At 34.6% G+C, this 13,082-nt stretch overlaps 1 protein-coding gene across 5 annotated transcripts in view; it reads right to left on the bottom strand.

Annotated features, from left to right (window-relative positions):
- Nucleotides 1–13,082, bottom strand: part of LOC122401808 (calcium-transporting ATPase sarcoplasmic/endoplasmic reticulum type) — a 69,609-nt gene that overhangs the window by 20,179 nt on the left and 36,348 nt on the right. For all 5 annotated transcript variants that reach the window (XM_043404171.1, XM_043404175.1, XM_043404174.1 and 2 more), the window contains exon 3: nt 8,293–8,310. In XM_043404171.1, coding sequence (XP_043260106.1) covers nt 8,293–8,310 — 18 coding nt within the window. The remainder of the gene's footprint in view (nt 1–8,292; nt 8,311–13,082) is intronic.

Genomic DNA, 13,082 nt, shown 5'->3' with positions numbered 1-13,082 from the left:
GGAGAATCTCGATGTTACATCAGACCCAGCATTACAGCTAAAAATACAATGACTTGTATTAGAAAATCAAAAAGAAATGGAAAAATGTCTAAATATTGGGTTTCACTATTTTCTTTAACACGTTAAACGCAAGAAAAAGCTATAAAATATAAAATCGGAATTTAAAGTTCCGCCATTTTGTTATTCCTAATTATTCTTGACTTTTTAGTTCCAGCTAAGTCTCCCACTCTAAGAGCCATCAAACAAGAAGCTGCATATCAAATATAATTTTTAACATTTTTGGATGAAAAAAATACTGTGCATGCTTCTGAGATAAATAAACATATCTGGAGAATCTTGATACGATATAGTTTACTTAAAATTCAGAAAAAAAAATAACAAAACCTTTCGAATGGAGATACTTTTTCCCTGTCCAAAAATAATCAAACAATAAACTGCATAACAACCACAATTTTTAATATTTTTGAATGAAAAAAATATTGTCCATGCTTCTGAGATAAATAAACATATCTGGAGAATCTTGATACGATATAGTTTACTTAAAATACAGAAAAAAAAATAACAAAACCTTTCGAATGGAGATACTTTTTCCCTGTCCAAAAATAATCAAACAATAAACTGCATAACAACCACAATTTTTAATATTTTTGAATGAAAAAAATATTGTCCATGCTTCTGAGATAAATAAACATATCTGGAGAATCTTGATACGATATAGTTTACTTAAAATACAGAAAAAAAAATAACAAAACCTTTCGAATGGAGATACTTTCCCTGTCCAAAAATAATCAAACAATAAACTGCATAACAACCACAATTTTTAACATTTTTGGATGAAAAAAATACTGTGCATGCTTCTGAGATAAATAAACATATTTGGAGAATCTTGATACGATATAGTTTACTTAAAATACAGAAAAAAAAATAACAAAACCTTTCGAATGGAGATACATTTTCCCTGTCCAAAAATAATCAAACAATAAACTGCATAACAACCACAATTTTTAATATTTTTGAATGAAAAAAATACTGTGCAGGCTTCTGAGATAAATAAACATATCTGGAGAATCTTGATACGATATAGTTTACTTAAAATACAGAAAAAAAAATAACAAAACCTTTCGAATGGAGATACTTTTTCCCTGTCCAAAAATAATCAAACAATAAACTGCATAACAACCACAATTGAGTGGAAGACCCTCCTTAAGGGATGAAACGTCCTTGATAACAGGGATGCACGAGTCTCCTTGGGGGGGTTGAAAAGCGAGAGCGTCGATTGTACGTCGAAGGTCGGTCCGAAAGGCGACACGGCGCCTTATAGTTCGAGTGCATCGGGCGTAATGTCGACGCAATTACTCGCAAATCGAGTGGCGCGCGACGCGACGATCGTGCAACAGACCTGGCTGACACGTTTACTGGCTGCAGTTCTCTCTGTCTCCGTTGCATATTGGTGCACGTGAAACGGTAATGCAACGAGGCTGGTGCGCGCTCGAAGGCTGGCCTGCTTTGATAGCGACGCCTTCTATATATCATCGACGGCATCTGCGAGTGGCTTCTCCTCCCCCGCGACGCCAGTTGCCGACTTAACGTACCGCGTACCGACCTAAGTGCTTCGATATTAACGCGTTCCGGAATCGCATTTTCGAAGATGCCGCACCGCGACCCTCGCGCGCTCCACTTTGACCGACCAGGGTGGTCCTTTGACGTCATGCGACCACCGTGAACCCGAAACCGTCGATTGTGCAAGTTTCTTGATCCACGAGGGATGTGCAATACGATGAAAGGAACGTTTCGATCCTGTAAACACCGGCCACCGAAGGGGTTGAACCGTAGTCTGAGACGCGACGTAGTTTAAAAATGAATTCCGGTCAAACTACGAGCTCGAAAAGTTTGCGCTTCTGGCGTACGACTGTATTCCGTGTATATCTACTGCTCGGAATATTTTAAGACGCGAGTTTCTAAGCTGAAACAAAATAGAAGCTGCTTTCCGGCTTGTTGCAAAGGTGTGACGAAGCAAATTTTGAGAACACTTTTTTTTAAGAAATTTTTTGATTACGATTTCGCTATTGAGACCTCGTCAAATTAACAATAGCGCCTTTAAAACGTTTAGGATAAATAAACTTTAATATTTATAAATTTTTATTCCTCTGTTATAATTTGAAAAATTGTTGGCTTGCAACCCTTTCGAATCTGGAGTTTTGTTTCTCACAATGTTTCCACATTGATTAAATATAGTATGCACCACTTGATAGTTTTTATGAAAAGAATAGTCAACGTGTCAACGAAAGAAAATTTGTATTATACAAATGGCATACTTTCTGTATTATTTTTTTTATTCTTCTGACACACAGAGTGTTTCCATTTTTTTTTCGCCAGCCAAAACTATAGGAGCATACAGGTGAAAATATGAAACAGAAAGCTACCTGATGCTTGTAAATATTTCATTAGAAAGTTATAGGCGTTTGAGCAGACACTTGGCGTTTTCACATGCTACTTCGCACAACGCTGGTGTATACAATAACTGACGTGACAGCCAATTACTGTGATTGCCTTTCACTATGAATCGTCCGAAGACAAGGAACGTTACAAAAATCAGATACGATAAACATAATTAAACCTTTCGCGTCCAATATTTGCCTGTAAGTTTCTAATAAAACGTTTAGGGACAAACTTCATATACTTTTCTTTATCTTCGTACATTAAGATTCTACCATTTAACTGCATATTTGTTATTTGTAAATATCTAAAAAAAAGGTTTCAAATAAACTTTGGAGAAGATTAAATTTTACACGAATTTTCTTCCTCTGCCTTCCCTATTAAATATTCTTAATAAATTTAAGTTACTGATTTACTGTAAACTGTGAACTTCGTTCGTAGATTATGCTCTTACAATTTGACTGCATATTTGTAATTTGTAAATATTTACAAACAAGGTTTCAAATAAATTTTGGAAAGAATTAAATTTTACACGAATTTTTTTTCTCTACTTTTCCTATTAAATACACTTAATAAATATAAGTTACTGCTTTACTGTAATTTTGACAGAAAGTTTGGAACGATATTAATGAAAAAATATTAAAACACAATTGTCGACCGATTTTACGATTAATTTGAACCACAATTTTAAATTGTTAATCTACGAGTTACATTCCCTTTACAATATAACGAATAAATAAATTTCATTTACATCGCAGTGTTAATTTGTTCTCATTCCATATTAGTTACATTGTATAAGTGTACTACTATCCGACGAAATAAATAAATAAATATAACTGGAGCAGTCGAGGCAATATCGATTCGAATAGATTGCTTTGGATGTTTGCTAAATCACGATGAAAGGAATGGTTCAACAGCACACGAATTAAATAGAGTGTATCGAATAATTTGTTGAAAGTCATTTCGAATAGATGTCTATGGCTCATTGAAAGTATCCAAAGAATGATCCGTGAAAAATATTTATGATTTGACTGCCGACCTGGTCTTTATTTTTAAGACTCTATTTAAAATTCTTCAAATTTACAACGATAAAATACCTTGTGCAGCAGTGTTGCTAATACACAGAACTGAAACCTGCGTGAGCTTTAAATTTATAGGGCGTTCATAAATTCATGGTGAGCGTTTTGCACGTAGGTAGTTCCCGACGAAATAAACAGAAAATGGATAACGTCAGAGTCGAGTCAACCGTGGCAGGAAGTATATTCGGTAGTATTTACAAAACCACTGTGACGTGCCTGTTTAATTGATGTTGAAGTTACCCACACTTTTAAATTGGTCTTTAATAATCCAAAGCTTCAAAATCGGTAGTTAATATTAGGCAAAGCAGCAATCATCCATTTTATATGTATATTATTATATTTATATGCCATGAAACATTATATTCTGCAAAGAATTACACAATCTTTATAATATTAGCAACATTTATATAAACCCTCAGAATTGATACTTTTTAAAAACAGTAGTAGCAATCGTCCATTTTATATGTATATTATTATTTTTATATGCCACGTATGGAAACATTATATTCTACAAATAATTACACAATCTTTATAATTTTGGTATTTATTTTAACTCAGTTGTAGCAATCATCCATTTTATATGTATATTATTATTTTTATATGCCATGAAACATTATATTTTGCAAAGAATTATACAATCTTTATAATTTTAGCAACATTTATATTAACCCTCAGAATTGATACTTTTTAAAAACAGTAGTAGCAATCGTCCATTTTATATGTATATTATTATTTTTATATGCCATGTATGGAAATATTATATTCTACAAATAATTAAACAATCTTTATAATTTTAGTATTTATTTTAACCCAGTTGTAGCAATCATCTATTTTAAATGTATATTATTATATTTATATGCCATGAAACATTATATTCTGCAAAGAATTACACAATCTTTATAATATTAGCAACATTTATATAAACCCTCAGAATTGATACTTTTTAAAAACAGTAGTAGCAATCGTCCATTTTATATGTATATTATTATTTTTATATGCCACGTATGGAAACATTATATTCTACAAATAATTACACAATCTTTATAATTTTTGTATTTATTTTAACTCAGTTGTAGCAATCATCCATTTTATATGTATATTATTATATTTATATGCCATGAAACATTATATTCTGCAAAGAATTACACAATCTTTATAATATTAGCAACATTTATATTAACCCTCAGAATTGATACTTTTTAAAAACAGTAGTAGCAATCGTCCATTTTATATGTATATTATTATTTTTATATGCCATGTATGGAAATATTATATTCTACAAATAATTAAACAATCTTTATAATTTTAGTATTTATTTTAACCCTCGGAATTGATACTTTTTAAAAACAAAATTCTAAATAAATGTCTGTTCTTTATATCGTTGATAACGCGCGAGAATATGATTTTGAGCAATTTATTTCTCGCGAAAATGAATCTACGTTAATGCTGCTTTTATTTCGACGAATGTTACGCGTGCCCTGTATCTTCCTCCGACCAGAAAGGAACATGAATGACGTATTTAATAACCCCAGCTCATCCGCGCGAGTCAAATCCTCGCGTATATGTCGTCGCTAATGCTTCCGGGGCAGAAATCGATGCCTCGTTTTCGACTTTAAGATCGTTCGAAGCCTGCAAAAGCAGAAAAACCAAACGAAGATTAACGACGACTGCAACAGTGTAACCGGATGATACCCGATGAAAAGTGTAGCGAGTGTCGGTGTTTCCTCTAAAAATAATTACACGGCCAAGTAGTCGATCGTGGCGTCTTGAAAAGCCATCCGGGCCACAGACTACGTACAAGTGCGTCTATTTTTAAGGGATTGAAGGGTGCCCCGGATTACACGTAAGTATGTAAACAACGCGACAGGAGAAGCCTCGGATCTTGCATGATCCGATACCTTTAGGAGAACCTATGACTGCCAGAGATCTGGCATTACACGTTCAACCGTCCATTATTTGTGTCATCGTGGGTCTGACAAACAATTAAGTAACCAGAGACCACGTTAACGCGTTCACTGCCAAACCGATTTCGTAACATCTGGGCGTCCAGGTATTTTAAAATTTCCACTTCTATCCCGATTACTCGACTATTCTTGATTTCTTAAAATTAATCATTTTTTCGTTAAGCAGACCTTTGAAATTATCACACACCTTTGAAATTTAAAAAAATTGAAATTCAATTCAAAACAGGATTAATATACAGTGTGTTCGACCACCTCTGGAAAAAATTTTAATGGGAGATTCTACTGACTAAAATAAGACGAAAATCAAGAATCCCAATTTTTTGATGGAGGCTTCGTTAAAAAGTTATTAACGTTTAAAGTCCCGCCTGTAGAACGGCAATCTGCGAATAGCTGCGTTCGCGCGATAGTGGTTCTCACTCACAAAGCTGTAAGGCTGTCGATGAGTCAGTAAGTAGAGTTTCTCATGCTGGGTGAGAACCACTATCACGCGTACGCAGCTGTTCGCAGATTCCCGTTCTACAGGCGGAACTTCAAACGTTAATAACTTTTTAACGAAGCCTCCATCAAATAATTGGTATTCTTCATTTTCGTTTTATTTTGGCCTCTAGAATCTCCCATTAAAATTTTTCCCAGAAGTAGCCGAGCACCTTGTATATTTTTTGTCGTTCAATATACCATATAGATCTCTCTTTATATTTTTCTTTAATACCTAAAGATAACTCTAATTTAGGTATGTTAAATTAAAGCTATTTCTGTTGTATTTATAGGAATGAATTCGTAGTTAATCATTATAGTATAAATTTCTCTTGTTGTAAAGCGTTTCGAATGAACCAAGAAATGCATAAGTATGTAATCTTATGGTTCTCTTTTCGTAGATACGAAAGTATGGCACGATGATCATTTGTTTATACATGTGTTGCACTATCAAAATCGAAAACGGATTCCAGCTTTTAACGAGGTTCTCTTTTTTCCAGCTATGTTGACTAAACATTGTTCACTCGGTTCAGTGAATATCGTGTGCTCTGTAAATCCTGCACCTTTTTGGAATACTCTGTATACGATACTGGTTGTTGAAGTGTTCAAATGCTATATGCACTAGGGAGACCAAGAGACCGAAAATAATTTAAACCAAAGGGTTGAAACTTAGCCAACAAATACACAGAATAGAAATTCCAAAATTACTGTCTTTTTCTACTATTACTAACGATATAATATTATTTTTAAAAATCAATTTTATTAGTTTTCACGTATTACGTGGTATATTTTTGAAAATCTATTATTAAAGAATTTAAAGAAATGAAAATTTTTAACGTTTCGTTGGAATAGAATTTAAAAAGAAAAGATATCCAATACTGTTAATCTAGTAATTAATCTGGATTTGATCTTTGCATAGATCACACCTGTAGTCGAATATGTGCGCTATTTTCGATTCCACGTCAGTCGGTTGAATTGTCTTTAAATATTGATATACAAGCTTTAGTTCTATTTCCTTTCATGTTCTCGCGTATACGTTGAATTTATTATGTCACAGTTTTCCTGTCACGAAATAAAGTATTTCTTTATTGTTAGAAAGTCTGAAGGTGGCGCGTTTGTCGGTGAAACTATAGTTATTGTCAACATTATTGTCTTTATATTCATTATTAGAACTTACCTTTGTTTCGTACGATCGTTCGAATGCTCGACACGAATAGAAATATTCAACTGGAGAACCGGTAACGAGAATTCCTGTTCTCGAACACAAGCATTTCTTTATTGTTTTCCAGATAACGGTATTTTTTGTTGTTGTTCGATTATTATTAATCAGTTACCCCCCACTCGTATTCGTACATTGCAATGGTGATTCACTATAAATGAAGATAAACCTCTCTTATATGAATTTTTTTCATTTATCTTTATCAAATTTTGTTTAATATACTCTATGTTAACTTCTATTTACGAAGTAGTTCTGTTTTTAAATATTAACAGGACAAGGTAGTGTCAAATTATAAATTACAATTAACCTTTTAGATAAACAGAATTCAATCGAAATTAATTTAATATTGTAATCTTTGCAACATTATTTCTGTAGGTACATAATTCATATTATTAAGGGTAGATACTTATTAATTATCTAAAGTAGCTCTTTTTTGTTTTTTTTTAATATTAACGGGCAAGTAGTAATACCTAATTACAAACCCGATAGAGAAGTATTAATAATACAAACAGTAAAGAAAATCCAATTAATATTGTGTTTTTTTTTCCCCCAAGCGGTAACCCATCCTGCACTGCACGCGGCCCAATGAAGCTGCACTTTGGGATCGAATGGGAGCCAGTGTACCCAACGTGCCACGACCCTTAACTAGTTTTACTTTTAATTTAAACAAACATAAACTCTTAGATATCTCGATTGATGAATAAATAGGCAACACTTGATAACAAGCTTCTTTTCATTTATACCGAATCACCATAATGTACGAAACAAGTAGATTTTTTAAAATAATTCTATACGATTAAAATCGTTCCACAGAAAATTTTAACATAGCATTAGTCACCAATATGCTTTCGACGATTAATCGAGTTATCTGGCGAATTAACACGATATTCACGTAACAGTTAATCGTTGACGTGGAAATCAATTCACGCGAGATCCAGATATTATCTGTAATTCATTTTTGCATTACCGATAATATCGAGTGTAGGTATCATTTAATTTACCGGTATTCACCGACAAAATCTCTGACTCAATGCAAACATCTGCGCCAATCTGTTGCGGGAACGGCTTACCGTGTCGATCGTACAGAGAAAAGTGAATCCCCCTGGGTGAAAGTACTTACCCTCCTCGGCTGGCAACTCTGCAACAGAAAAAGGAACAACGAATGAACGATCGTTCGATCGCAAAATGCATCGATGGTACGCGTGGAAACTTGGCTCGTAGGTGCGTTCTCGACAACTTTGGCCGACGGTATCTCCTTTAACTTGGCCTACTTCGAATTGCTCGGAGCGTCGCGACGCGCCGACATCGAAAACAATGATTTTCCTCGTCGATAATAAACGCCCTTACATCCCGGTGACGGCTCATCGACGCGTCCCGTGACAGCGGGGTGGAAAAAAAAAAAGTGGGCCGCGGAGGAAAACCGGGCGTTGGGAAGGGAAAAAGAATGTACATGAAACTCGCCTGGCGCGATTTCAGCGTTTCTCGGCGGACTCGCGTTGAATGCACGGGGGCTGATGCATCCGATCGTGCACTCGCTGCGTTTGACATAATCCGGGGGAATGTGCAAGGCACTCCGGTGTCCGTTGAGCTTGGAAAATGTAGGAAAACAGGTTGGCGTTTCCGATTCGTGCGTAATTTATGCTACGGTATTTAGTATATATGGATAAAAGGAAATACTTTTCTGGGGGGAAACAACAGAGCAACGTTTATATTTTTTAATTACGAGGATGAGTAAACGTTCTGATTCGGATAATATTAGAAAATTCACTCAACTTTCACATAACATTCTGTCCCAATAAGGTAAAAATCCAAACGTTCATATTGAAAAAACATTCTATTTACAAAGCAAGTTTGACTAGGAGCAAGTGTCCTGAATCAAGTAATATTAAAACGAAAATTGTTATATTTTTAGAATTTATTAGTCAGTGATTCATGCAAGATTTTTTAGTTGTAAAATACTATATCTGAATCATTATTTTGTCCCATTAAATTAAAAATTCAAAGGTTCGTATTGAAAAAACATTTTATTTGCAAAGCAAGTTTGACTAGGAGCAAGTGTCCTGAATCAAGTAATATTAAAACGAAAATTGTTATATTTTTAGAATTTATTAGTCAGCGATTCATGCAAGATTTTTTAGTTGTAAAATACTATATCTGAATCATTATTTTGTCCCATTAAATTAAAAATTCAAAGGTTCGTATTGAAAAAACATTTTATTTGCAAAGCAAGTTTGACTAGGAGCAAGTGTCCTGAATCAAGTAATATTAAAACGAAAATTGTTATATTTTTAGAATTTATTTGTCAGCGATTCATGCAAGATTTTTTAATTGTAAAATATTATATCTGAATCATTATTCTGTCCCATTAAATTAAAAATCCAAAGGTTCGTATTGAAAAAACATTTTATTTGCAAAGCAAGTTTGACTAGAAGCAAACGTTCTGATTCGGATAACATTAAAACAAGAATTGTTATATTTTAAAATTTATTAGTCAGCCTTTCATGGAAGATTTTTTAATTATTTATATCTCATTCTTTATTCTGTCCCATTAAATTAGAAATTTAAAGATTCGTATTGGAAAAACATCTTATTTACAAAGTAAGTTTGACTAAAAGGAAGCGTTCTGAGTCAGATAACATTAAAACGAAAATTGTTATGTTTTTAGAATTTATTAATAAGCGTTTCACAAGAGATTTTTTAATGTTAAAATATTATATATTAAATATATTAAACTGAATTTTTCTTCTATTCCATTAAATTAGAAATTTAAAGATTCGTATTGGAAAAAGATGTTATTTACAGAAAAAGTTTGACTATTGTATTGTTTTACAAACTTCAATATAAAATTCACATTACATATGTATATATAGTTTTACGAAAACTGGTCCACAAAACGAATAGATTCGTAGACTTCTACGAAAATATTTAAAAAAACACGACGATGTTATTTAGAAAATCGGTTTTATGTAATTTATGATGGAATTAACCGTAGCACGCAATTAACCGAGTTTAATAGTGCTGGAAACGCGGGCGGAAGGTGAAAATACGAAAGATACGTGAAAAACGGGTTCTGGAAGTAAACTGAAAGCAAACCTGATTTCCCGGCGCAATTTATGGTAGACCTAGGAGTATCGCTTTTTAAATTTCGCGGGAAATTTGTCTAAAAACGAAGTTACGGGACAAAGTAATTTTTATAGTAATACTATTTCAGCTCGCTGGTGGCTTCGAAATCATTTCTCCCGGACTGATAATCGTATTTGCAAATAGTCTATTTTCAAAGGCTTCGACGATCAGTTTCGCTGCACACAGACTGATCGTTACATGCATAATTTTGTTACCTGTACGCGATCTGTATAAACAAAGCTTTGTTTGTTACAGGAAAACGATTGAAATTTAAATTATAAGATATTACAAAATTAAAATATGATACAAGTTAATAGATACAACATAAACTACAGGAGAGCTACGAATACGTCAAGGATAAAATGTAAAATATCTCGCTCGCCATCGCTTTTACAAAGAAAATACACATAACGAAACTTTTTGCAAATTAAATGTGCAAACTTTCTTGTCCCATACAAATTTTTAATACGATCGATACAAACCGAGATATAAACTCCTAACAGAGGAGCAAAATCTTTTGTATTAAAAAGCGCCACAATGATCGTTGTTTTTAAATAATATTTATCTCGAACAATGTTAAATTGAGCAGCGAATTTTTCCCCGATTTCAACGAAGTCCTTAAGGCCTGGGGGAGAATTCTGTGGAAAAAAGGAAGCATTTCGAAACGAACGATACAAGTAACTCGTCGACCCACTTCGGCGTCGAGCTTCAAGAACCCTGAAGACGATTCATAGCCTCGAAAGCGTTTGCCCAGCGTTCTACGACGGGAACTTGCGCAAGTTTCTTCTATCGAAACATATCCAACCCATTAGCGTGTTCTATGAATTCCCTGATAGCACGCACGATGATCGCCAAAGGCTTAGAGTGTTCTAAAGTTATTCCGGACGCTCCTACGCGGAGTCGATCTCGCCGCTTTGGAATTCGAATTGAAATTCTATCGATAACGTTACTCCACTTCGTCTCTGATGCAACCATTTTATCACACGATTATCGCACAAAACATTTACAAACGAAAGATTCTATCGTCCATTTCCGTGGAAATTCAAACTTTGCCTCCATTTTGTGGCGAATTCCTCGGGAGGAGTCTCGAGGAACGAAATTTCGATACCTCGAATCCGTCGTAAATTGTACCAGAAAATCAGGTTCGTCTCAAGATCACTTTCAGAACCCGTTTTCCGGTGTCTTTTTCATTTTATCCGTCGCGGAAATTTTTGTTATTTCAATTTCATTTCACTGGTTGCTCGTAGGTCTTATTTATGGTTGTTGCAAACTGACTTTAGCTATAGCATTATTATTCTGTAAAATTATAAATATTGACGAAGATAATGTATAACATAAATATGACAGATTTTAATATTATCGTGGCTTCTTCCATTATTTTTCTTCGATGCTTACAATTTTAACTAACGAACAGATCTAATGAATATAATACAATCTTAATTTTTTTTTTTATGCCATTCTTCACTTATACTGAAAATACTCCAATATTTTTATTAAATTTAACATTATCGTGTCTGAAATAGAAACGTGCCAAACTGGTAAGTCAAAACGGAATTGGTAATAAAATTACTATCACGTGAACGTAAACTTTTACAGATGGAACGAATCGTTTTGCATAAACACATCAAAGCGTACATATTAATTTCATTCGCGAGTTTCACGGTGATTGGCACCCGAATTCGAGCGTTCCAATATTGGATTACTCGAACGCCTGGCGGTATTCACGCGCGCAAATAACGCTTCGCGGTTAATAACGCGGTTGGCTAACGCGTCTATACGTGTATTAATCACGGGGGACACCATCGCCGGATCCACGAGGCGAAAACGAGTTAATTAACCCGGAATTAATTCATTACTATCTTAGGAACCCGCAGTGGAAACACACTTCGAAGAGCGTCAGCCTTGATGAACCGTACGACAAACCTTGACCTAAATAAAATACAATTTTATCCGACTTTATTATATGTAGCGAGGTTAACCATGCACCTGTCGGAATCTCAACCACAATGAGAATACGTTAATCGTTTAATACGTCCCGTACTTGAATGCAAGTCTCCGGGTATAGGAAAAAGTTCGGCGACAATATTTTATTCGACGCGTTACTTCGATCGATTAAATTTTTGATCACCATCGCGCGTGAAATATTATTTAATGCAAAAACTATTTTACTCGAACTGATCTCTGCTTAATTTTCAATCTACTCGAAACAAGGTTCGAGTCAAAACCTTACATCGATAGATAGTGTAAACGAAGAAGACTCTGAAAGAAATAATTGGAGAAATTTTCTTCGGTCGAAAATAAAGTAATAGATGAGGTCAGGATTGTATAGATTAGAATATTCTTAGAAAAGATTTGAAATGTCGATCGAGCAGAGAATTAAAAGAATAAAAATGGTAGAAGTGATCGAGGCGGATGCGAGAGTGTCGGTCACCAGTGACCACCGTGTTAAGCAGAGTGGCATCGATCGCAACCACGCACACTAATACGTATACAGCATTGGATGGCACGCTTTCAGGAACAATGAGCCACCTCCGGGCGCTTTACGCGATCAGAAACAGCCGTGAAGAGCCACGAGGACGTGAAAAAAAAATCGAGTTTTCCCGTTGTTCGAGCGTCACGGTTGCAGATTAATCACGCGACGGTGAGTACGGCTGCAACGCGACCAGGGCCACAAAGTTGCGGCGCGCGCGGCGCATCGATGACACTGCATTCGAGATCGAGACGCTATTACGTGCAACGGAACATAATTCATAGCACTTAAACTAAAATTCTAATCGATATTGACCT

This window comes from Colletes gigas, unplaced genomic scaffold, assembly GCF_013123115.1.
Source record: "Colletes gigas isolate AHSC1104 unplaced genomic scaffold, ASM1312311v1 Colletes_gigas_Sc00028, whole genome shotgun sequence".
NCBI lineage: Eukaryota > Metazoa > Arthropoda > Insecta > Hymenoptera > Colletidae > Colletes > Colletes gigas.
The sequence above is the reverse complement of the archived record's forward strand: the minus strand, read 5'-3'. Positions and strand labels throughout refer to the sequence as shown.